Source organism: Nicotiana attenuata, unplaced genomic scaffold (assembly GCF_001879085.1).
Source record: "Nicotiana attenuata strain UT unplaced genomic scaffold, NIATTr2, whole genome shotgun sequence".
Classification (NCBI taxonomy): Eukaryota; Viridiplantae; Streptophyta; class Magnoliopsida; order Solanales; family Solanaceae; genus Nicotiana; species Nicotiana attenuata.
In genome coordinates, this window is record NW_017674905.1 from 61232 (window position 1) to 72488 (window position 11257).

At 37.0% G+C, this 11257-nt stretch overlaps 1 protein-coding gene across 1 annotated transcript; it reads right to left on the reverse strand.

The window, feature by feature from the left end:
- Positions 1 to 2690: 2690 nt before the first annotated feature.
- LOC109219429 (methionine gamma-lyase-like) lies at positions 2691 to 5179 on the reverse strand. Its single transcript, XM_019383889.1, has 2 exons — positions 4297 to 5179; positions 2691 to 3673 (listed from the first exon to the last, which is right to left on the reverse strand). The coding sequence occupies exons 1-2, from the start codon at positions 5072 to 5074 to the stop codon at positions 3120 to 3122; spliced, it is 1332 nt and encodes a 443-aa protein (XP_019239434.1). The 5' UTR covers positions 5075 to 5179; the 3' UTR covers positions 2691 to 3119.
- Positions 5180 to 11257: the final 6078 nt, after the last annotated feature.

Sequence of the window (11257 nt, forward strand, 5' to 3'; positions counted from 1 at the left end):
TTGGACAATCTTCTAGTGTCATAGATAATGAGTCAAAAGCATGCCTGAAACGTGGCAGACCATTAGGTTCCAAAGATCGAAATCCTAGAAAAAGGAAAACAAATGATCAAAATGACACTACGAAAGAATCTCATGAAGAAATCCACGATTTAATAAATTCTGAGATTCATGAGGAATCCACTGAGCCCGAGGCTCAAGAAAATAAGGAACTATCAATAAATCCAATCGATATTGAGACAAATTTGAATCGAGTGGATATAGTCGTGGATTATGTCTTTGCATATAATGTTGCATCTAGCATTATGAAAGAAAGTGAGGATCTTGAACCTCAATCCGTTGGAGAATGTCGACAAAGACATGATTGGCCAAAATGGCAAGAAGCAATCCAATCAGAGTTGAATTCACTTGCAAAACGTGAAGTTTTTGGGCCTGTAGTCCAAACACCTAATGGTGTTAAGCCTTGGCTATAAATGGGTCTTTGTACGCAAGAGGAATGAGAAAAATGAGGTACAAAGATATAAGGCACGCCTTGTTGCACAAGGATTTTCACAAAGGCCTGGTGTCGATTATGAAGAGACATACTCACCCGTGATGGACGCAATAACGATCCGTTATCTCATTAGTTTTGCTGTCCATGAAAAGCTTGACATGCATTTAATGGATGTGGTTACCGCCTACCTTTATGGCTCACTTGATAATGAGATATACATGAAAATTCCCGAGGGATTTAAAATGCCTAAAGCAAATAATTCAAAGTCCCGGGAAATGTTTTCAATCAAATTGCAAAGATCGTTGTATGGTCTAAAGCAATCAGGACGAATGTGGTATAATCGTCTTAGTGAGTATTTATTAAAGGAAGGCTATATAAATGATGTCATTTGCCCATGTGTTTTTATAAAGAAAACAACATCGGAATATGTTGTACTTGCCGTATATGTTGATGACATAAACCTTATTGGAACTCCTATAGAACTCCAAAAGGCAATTGATTATTTAAAAAAGGAATTCGAGATGAAAGATCTCGGAAAGACAAAATTATGTCTTGGTTTGCAAATTGAACATTTGGCAAACGAAATATTTATTCATCAATCTACCTACATAGAATATGTATTGAAACGGTTTTACATGGATGGAGCACATCCATTAAGTACTCCGATGGTTGTCCGATCACTTGATGTGAATAAGGATCCATTCCGACCTCAAGAAGAGAATGAGGAGCTACTTGGTCCTGAAGTACCATATCTTAGTGCAATTGGTGCACTAATGTATCTTGCCAATACTACAAGGCCTGACATAACTTTTTCAGTTAATGTCTTAGCAGGATATAACTCTGCTCCCACAAGGAGATATTGAAATAGGATCAAACACATATTGCGGTATCTAAAAGAGACTACCGATATGGGCTTATTTTATGGCAACAATTGCAGTCCCGATCTTGTTGGTTATGCTGATGCTGGGTATTTATCTGACCCACACAAGGCTCGATTTCAAACAGGTTATGTATTTACCTGTGGAGGTACTGTCATATCTTGGCGATCGACTAAGCAATCAATTGTGGCTACTTCATCTAATCATGCTGAGATAATTGCTATTCATGAAGCAAGTCGAGAATGTGTGTGGTTGAGGTTTATAATACATCTTATTCGAGACAAATGTGGTGTGAAATGTGACAAGTTACCCACAATTTTGTTGAAGATAATGCAGCATGCATAGCTCAATTGAAAGGAGGATTCATAAAAGGAGATAGGACAAAGCACATTTCACCAAAGTTATTTTTCACACATGATCTTCAAAAGAATGGTGATATCAATGTGCAACAGATTCGTTCAAGTGATAATATGGCTGATTTGTTCACAAAATCTCCACCAACGTCAACCTTCAAGAAGCTAGTGTACAAGATCGGGATGCGAAGGCTCAAGGATGTGAATTGATGCTCCCATCAGGGGGAGTTAATGCGCGTTGCACTCTTTTTCCCTTACAAGGTTTTGTCCCACTAGGTTTTCCTTGCAAGGTTTTTAACGAGGCAACCAATAGGCGCATATCTAAACATGTGTACTCTTTTTCCTTTTCTAGGAATTTTTTTCCCATTGGGTTTTCTTTTAATTAAGGTTTTAACGAGGCACATTATCTGTTGAATAGACATTCAAGGGGCAGTGTTATAAATAGAGTTCTATTTATGGTGAATGTCTATATTTAGAGAGATTCTAGGGTTTATTACTTGGTGGCTAAGTCACCCTCTCCCTATAAATAGAGGGTTTTATTCCATTGTAATTCATTCCAAAATTCAATAAGAATTTCCTCTCTCTTTCTCTGCAATATTGCTCTCTTTTATTGTTTTATAACATTGTTCATCTTGTTGTTATTTCTTATCTTCTCCTTCTTTTTCTTCTTTTTAAGACATTCAGGTCAACTTCACATGACCTTTGAGTCTGAACTTAAGCTAGGCCAATTTGGTGTTGCATAGTAGCACAAATTTTTTTATTTATTTTAAGCATTTGGTGTGAAATTTTGACGCTCCCTATCGAAGAAGACTTCATTGGTAGCACAAATTGATTCATAAAAAAACTTGTCATTTTACATAGAAATTATTTTACATAGTTTGTCCTAAATCCCAATATAGCTTACCTTTAGTTCTCGTAAGGATAGAAAAGTTTATGTAAAGGACTAGAAAGAAAAGCATTTACAAGATACATATTTCAAATCACTTCTTATTGGCTAACTGAAGACATAAACAAACAACTTGACATATTCGAAATCGGACCATACTATTCCAGTATAGTTCTTATTACAGATAAAATACATCTGAAATATAAATATGGACCCAACAAATAAAGCAAAATCCATGAGACAACCATTACAGTAGTTGCAAAATGCGAAAAATTTAGGCCTCTACAAGGCCATTTTCTCTAGGTTGAAATAAAAGCAGGTAACCACTCTATAGGGCTGCTATTTAGGAATTAGGCAGTGCCTCCGAAATTTCAGTTTATTAGTTTGGAATAAAAATATTTTAATTGTCCTGAAGTTAAGATTTTTAATTTAAAATGTCAGGACAAAAAAAGTACTGGCTAATCTCTAAATAGAATTCCTGAGAATGGCTATACGTGCAATTGCCCCATTTTCTAATGCATTTCGGACAATGCTTTCTCGAGCTGGCTCCATTTCTGCTCCAACGTACCATTATAGCCAACTGACATTCTTATCAATCCAGGCGAAATACCAGCCAATTCCTTCTCTTGGTTATTCATTTCACTACTAGTACTACTGCCCGAACATGACATAAGTGTCTCATAATAGCCCAAACTCACTGCCATGAACCCAAATTGTGTGCAATTTTGCAAAACATTCATCAAACTGTTCGCTCTTTCCTCAGTTCCCATGTCCAGACACAAAATTCCACCGTAGCCATAGTCTTTATTGGCCATGGACTTGAGAATGGCATTATCTGGGTGATTTTCTAGACCTGGGTAAATGACTTTGAGCCCGAGATTCGTCATTCTAGTAGCGAAAATGAGTGCTCGATTGCAATGCTCTTTCATTCTTAAGCCTAAGTGTGGAAGTCTTTCTGACAGTTCGAACGCGACTTTCGCGTTCATGGTTGGGCCTAGTAGCATCAGTGCACCTTGACGAAGATCCATCATGGAGTTCACTAGACTTGCCGGTCCACAAACCGCACCTGTGTGTTTTTGCAACATATAATAATATTGATTTCAATATATAGAGGCGCATTTAGGATTTTAAGCCAATAAGGTCCATTATATGTACTACTACCTCGTGACAGTGAGCATAAATTTAGAGTAAGTATATATATCATTGTTCAATATATGTAGATTAATATTGTATATTACATTGAAAAGAAATTCAGTACTTCAATGCAAAATATCAGATATTATAGAAAAGAGATAAATAACAAATCAGGTGGAAAAAAATAAGACTAGAACAACATTTGAAATTGGATATATTTAAGGAGTAAGATTGTGACTTTGACAGGATCCATCTAAAGAAACAAAGCGTACGAGCATCGCATACTATCAATCAAGATTTAGAGAAAAAAAACCCAGGATGTCTGCTATATTGTCCTTATTATGCTCACATATATTGTAATTGTAAGTCCAATAGAACAATATTAGGACAAAACTAATACCTTTTTCAATTAATAAAGCAAGTGATGGTTAATCTTTATATACGAAAACAAAAAGGAACTAACATACAAATTGGTTCATGGGACGTGTAACTATTGCATGAAGAAATATGATAGACGTGAAAACATACAACAGAAAGGGTAACATACTAACATACCTGCAATGACATCGGCACCACCGCTAATATATTTAGAGATACTATGAACGACGACGTCGGCTCCCAACCTCGCCGGAGACAACACCATCGGAGCAAACGTGTTGTCCACCACCACCGTCACCCCCTTATCATGCGCTATCCTACACAACTCGGGAATATTCGAAACCGTCAACGTCGGATTTGAAATTGATTCAAAATACAACACCTTCGTTTTCCCTTCCACAATTGCTTCATTAACCATATCAAAATCCCTAATGTCCACAAACGACGTCGTTATATTAGACGTCCTCGGCAGGAAATGCGTGAGCAAAGCATGCGTTCCGCCGTACAAGGAACGCGAGGCCACCACATGGTCCCCCGAGCTGCAGAGCTGGAGCATCACGGATGCGATGGCTGACATGCCCGAGGACGTACAGTAGGCGGCCTCGGTACCCTCTAAGGCCGCCATGAGGCGGCCCAAGTTGAGGACAGTAGGGTTGAAATGACGGCTATAGATGAAGAAATCACGGTCAGGGCCGAGTTCCCCCGCGAACATGCGGCTCAAAATCTCCGGCTCCATGACGGTGAATGCGGCGGAGGCTTCGATGGACATGTTGACGCCGCCATGTTCGCCAAATTCATGGCGGACATTTGCTAACGCCGCTGCTGGATCCTCCCATATGAGGTGGTGCTTCGTTGGTTTTTTGGCCAGGGTGAAGTCGTCAGGATGATCATGTTCATCGGAAGCCGATCTCTTCTGGTTTGAAACGATCGCATTTTGTTGTAATTTATCCGCCATGTATAAGATGTACAATTACTTGATTTGGCTGAAAGAGAGATAAACGATCGCCCAACTAGAAGATTGAAGAATAGTGTTACGTTACGTTGATGAGCAAAATAAATAGGAGAAGTCTATATGTATATATAAGAATGTAGGGCAAGGAAGCTAATGATGTGGATATTAACAAAATGAAATTAAAAGAAAACAAGGGCAGTCTCCTTTTTTTTTGTGGTAATTAGCAAAGAGTATCTTTAACTCTTGTCTTTACTTTCTTTTTCTTCTTAATTTAGTTTACTGCCTTAATTATTATTGCATGGCACGAGATTTAAAGATACGACAATTCACACGTAGAAATTGTACGTTGGTCATCATGAAATTTTAGTTTACGTAAATATGTTTTCTCTGTTTTTGGCATCTCTATATAGATACCACAAGAAAAATGGAGTAAGAAAAAAGCAATTGTTTGGTGGAAAATTCAGACGTTCATGCCGTAACAACATTAATGGTACTTGTGGCTATTATGGTGGTTCTTACGTAGAAGTAAGCCTTGCAGAGAAAGAAATAAAGACTATATGACATATAGTCCACATTTCTCACGTGCTTTGGTATACTGCATTTGGGACGCCTAACTAGAATTTGAGTCCTATAAAGAAGTCCTAATGACTTTTGCAGACAATTTTTTATTGTATGCAGTATTCAATATCGTCTAAATTAATTCTGACTTCGGATAAAGTCGTTTCAAATTATACTCTATCAAGTTAAAGTTAATATTTTCAAACTTAAGTAATGAACATCAATCATCTAATTAAACCATGAAATTGTTGCTTTGTTATATATATATATATATATATATCGAGATCATTAAAATAATCGAAATGCATACACGCAATCTGCGCGCGCACACATGTATTCAAGGCCAAGAGAAGTTTTAGTGGTCTATAATATCTAAAATTTAGCTTAACACGGGAGCTATAATATGCTATCACATTTTATGGTAAAGAAGAAAACAACGGACAGCTGATAAATGAAACACGTAAAGCAAGTAATATTTAACTTCACTTTCTAAATTCTGCATTTTCATTTTGCTTCTGCGGAAGAAGAAACTTTAATGATAAATGATTACGGAAAGCTACATGCAGTCGTGTCCTTTTTTCTTTTCATTTACTAATTTCTTTCTTCTTTTTTCTTATTTTATATTATGGGAGTATTATATTTTATGCAAACAAATAGTGATGTTGCATATAGGTGTCGTGTTTGTGTTAAAAGGTTGGAAGTCGTGGTTTATGGTATGAGATTACGAGAAATAGAATTATTGGAATCGTGTATTAGAAACTATTTGTTTGGTTGAGTTGACATCGTTTTCCCTACTTGAGCACATTTACACTTATCTGTATCTCAACTATGCTGTCATTTAATTACTTGGTTATTTCTCGTTGCCATTCATGTTTTTCCCTTTACCATTATTACTGTTTTGTAATTTGAATTCTTCCTGCTATTAGCATTACTTTGATATCCCTATTTTGTTAGATTATGTCATATCCTATTTAGATTATTAGACCAGTAGGTGTCTTGACTGTTCCTCGTCACTACTCCACCGAGGTTAGTCTTACTACTAACTGGGCACCGTTGTGGTGTGCTCATTCTACACTTCTGTATAATTTTGTACAGATCCATGTATTCGATCGCTAGTGGCTGTGCAGATTGTTGCTGTGGAGATTCAAGGTAAACCTGCTGCTGCGATCGCAGGCCTCGGAGTCTGATCCCAAGGCACCAAAATTTAAAATTAGCAGAGATGTAACCTTTGATGAATCCTCCATGTTACATTCCAGAAAAGAGTCTTCTAGTTCTTGTAATATAGATGTCGCGCCCCCTTTTTTCCCTCTTTTGACGGGGAAGTCCGGGTTTCGACATTCATGGGGGTGATAACTCATTTTCTTTTGGGAATTGGGTATTTTGGAGAGTCGCCACCTAGCGGATTATGGTGCGTTAGGGCACCTAGAGTGATTAACTCTTGGGTTTGCATTACCAGAGATTAGGGTAAAGGCTCGAAGTAACCTCGAGGGGAAGGTGTTAGGCACCCCTCTTGGTCCACAACTGTGGGTCCCAGCCAAACTTATATTCACAAATTAGTCCATTACAAGTAAACAGTTCAATCAAATAGGTTGCCAGTAAAGCACTTTAGATAACTCAAGTAATAAGATTTAGACAAATTGTGGAACAAAGATTTTAAATAAAAAAAAGGAATTTTGGTAAAGGAGGGGTCCTATGTGTTGATACCCAATTTTTTCTCAAACTATTTTTAAATTTTCATATATACCTTCAAAATCACTTTTTATAATAATTGGTATTTCCCATAATTTTCCATATTATTATCAATTTATTTTCTAATTTATTCAGTATTTTATATCCAATAATTATTCATAAATTGCATTACAAGTAATTTCAAAGCATTTCTTAGCTCAATATATCATTTTTTAATCCTATTAGGATTTAATTATTTCACAAATTAGCCAATTCAGCATTGTTTGTCTATAATTACAACAATTTTGCAATTATAGCCTAATTGTACACTTTATGCTATTTTAATTTAATAATCAGTCATTTCATATTAGTTAATTACCTTAAGTTCACCTATTTAGCTTTAATTTCATTTTATCTAATTATTAGCTATTTTATTAATTATTTATCTAATTTAGTTGAGTATTTAACAAGTAGCCACTCCTATTTAAATTATAACCTAAATCAAACCAACCCCAAACCCAATTATATACCCCATCAGACCCAAGCCCAAATCCAAACTATACCTGACCCAATCCCTGGTCCAATCTGGATCGTTGATCAATTCTAATCAACGGTCCAGATCCCCCTTACCATATTAAACCCTAACGACTACCCCCCCATCTCTCATTTCCCCCTCTCATTTCTCTCTCAACCGACCTCTCTAACTCCCTATCTCTATCTCTGGTTCTCTCTAGAACCTTCTTTTCTCTCCTCCTCTCTGATGGACCCTGTCCACCTTCTCCGGTCACCTCCCTCGCCGGAAACCATGGCCTCTTATCATCTCCTGGCCTCTGCTTTACCCCACGCCGGTTTAACACTACCCTGAGTCCTCAGGTGAACCTGGAGCGGTTCAACTCATATCCATGATCTTTCACGCCATTTTTCGGCCATCCATGGCTGTTTGAGTAAGATCTATGGCTTTTCCGGCTAAAACCGGTAACACTTTAAGGTTTTCTCATCTTCTCTGGGTTCTCTGAAACCCTAACTCTTAATATTTTCTGATTTCTTTTAGATCTGTCTTAGATCTGTGTATATTATGAGCTTTTGTTGTTTTCCTCAAAGGTTTTTCCGGTTTTTCTAAAATAACTCCTCACCTTCGAACTAGGGTTCTTAAACACCTTTCGAAAACGCTTCTTTCTTCTGATTTTTGTATTAATCCGCAAACGTTTGTTTAAGCTTTTTCCTCTATTCGAGTTATTCTGATAAAAACCCTAATTTCGTCTCTTAAACTTCTTAGATCTGTACAGATCTGAGAAGGATCGAACTTATTTTACTTGTTTTATGAAAAATCTCCTGATTTTTGAGCGGTTTGGCATCTTCCTAAACTAGGGTTTTTGAAAATCTTTTCTTCGAAACACTTTCCGGTTTTAAGTGTATCTATGTGTTTTGACTGATTTTGTTGAGTTCTTCCTTGACCCTAACTAGCCTACGTCGAAAACCCTAATTTTTAGGGTTCTTCGTTTGGTTGTATTAGCATGACTTACTGATTCTCATATTTCTTTTGAGTTCTTGTGATTTCTTGTGACTGCCTTGCCTTGATATGCTTCTATTGAGTTTCTCAGCCTAGACTTACATCAATTCTATGTGTTTGTGTTCATCTTGACTGTTCGCATCAAGACTTGCATCTTTATCACTGATTCAGTATCGTTTTATCTTTATGTTTTGCTAGAGTCGTGTGCTAATTCTTGACTACCCATGTCTTACTCTATTTATATGTTAAACATGCTGACTCTTTTCCATGATTTTCTCTTTGATTGATTCTGAATTCCTTATTACTTGGTGTGATTTGAACATTTCCCTTTAGACCCCCCGACCCCTACCTTTCCACTTAATTTGATTAGTTGCTTGCCTTAATTAATTTTCCTTGCCTTTTCTGCGTTGCTACTGATTGTCTCCTTAGTTTGAAAACTTTCTGAACCTAGCCTTAATTACCTGTTCTATACTGGTACTATTTTTGAAATCTTTCCTTATTTGTTATACTCCAGCCGTGTATGATTTCTTTCCTTACTTGCCACCTGCTCTTTACCATGTATACTGACTCCCTTAATTAAAGGGAGATTCGAACCAATTTTTTTATACTGAGTGCTATAATTACTGAAGAATTGATTCTTTCCTTATTTTAACCAATTTTCAAATTACTATATAAATTGACTCTCTTCTACAGTCTTAAGACGAACAATAGTTCAGAATACACATTCACACTAAAACTCTCTCTTCTTTCTCTGCCATTTGTGCTAACTGCTTGTCTAGCCGGCTGAAAGCCAAGGCTAGACTGTGGAACTCTACTTGCTTTACTTTCTGCACTTTACTTCTTCAACTGACTTTACTTAGTTCTTTGATACTTGTCCAGCATGTTCACTTAGTTCCCTTACCCCTCCCTAACTGGTATAACCATGTAGTGTCAAACTTTGTTCAACAAAACCCTTGTCTTAAACATGATCCTGCTGCACTCTTCCCTATGTTTTAAATGTCTGTTACCATGACTGATTTGTTCAATGAATTCATAGTTGTTCTGTATATTTGTTGCATCAAATGTTTCCCCATTTATGTGGTTTCAAACCTGTATGTTCCCATCGCCTCTTTTCCCTGTTTGTTTTGCACTATGATTTGTTTTTGAGTTGCTGATTGTCCTGTTCCTTTTCTTTTCACTAAGGCAAACTCTTCTACTGCCTTCCAAAACTTATTTCAAACTAATCATTTTCAAAACTGTTTCCAACTCAACTCTTTTAAATCTATGTCAAGCACTCTCACACATACTCTTAGGACACTAGGTTCTCCCCCTTTTGTGTGAGCCTTGCCTTGGGACCCTTGAGTTCCCTCTGAACTTTGACACATAAAAGCTTGCCTTTCCACACTGCACTTACTCTGTCTTGGTTATGCAATCTGGGTGTGAGCACTGCCCGGGACCCTTAGAGGTCCTTAGGGAACTCTGACACACCCAGATATGAGAAAGACTATGGAACAATCTTAGCACTTGAGGTGGTTTATTACATAACTCAGGGAGGAAGTCCTAATCAGGTGCTAAAAGTCTGGGCCTGTTTCAGGCTCTCTATAGTGTAATTTTTACTTTTCTTATGTAATTCATTCACATGGTCTGTAATAATATGTATACGAATATTGGGATAATTAGTGACAAGGGCGGCCATTTACATGTTTGTAGGGTAAGGCGGGTTGAAACCATGCCTATAGGACTTTACATTTTTTACTATGTTTGCCTTACCATGTTAGAAACCATGCCTATAGGGTTTTACTATACTTGCCTTACCATGTTAGAAATCATGTTTAATAGGTCTCAAAATCAGTTTCACAAATAGATGCCATGTCTATAGGATATAATTTAATCCGGCTTCTGTTATAACAAGTGTTACGTGTTTTTCTTTCATTGGTCATCATGCCTGCCAAGTTTCTGAAATCAGTGTTAAACAACTAGATGTCATGCCTATAGGGGATAACTCTAGAAATTCTGCCTATAGATCTCAATTAGTTTAGTTAAATAAATCAATCCAGTCCACGTTTTAGTTCGTTTCGAAACTGGTTTAATTAACGGTTTATTTTCTCTAAAACAAGTTCTTTCAAAAACTGCGTTGATTTGTCATTAGATATCATACCTAAGGACTCAAGAGTCCCCTTTTAAGAAACCTGCCTTGTTTCACTATATAAAATGTAGTCATCTGTGTTTCGTGCCTAGGCAAGCCTTAGGCAATCAACTTTAAATTAAACCAGAACCATCTTTGTGATTAGTGTTTAGTTGTCAACGTGTTAAAATCAGTAGGCAAGCCTGATTCGGACTTCTTTTCTGAGTCATGTAATAAACCTGGTTCTATTGCTATCACTTAAATACCTTGTTAGGATCTGAATGTGGACCTTACCTGTGTATGAGTCGTGCTGTCTGTGTGCATTACTTGTGGAGGTATATCTGAG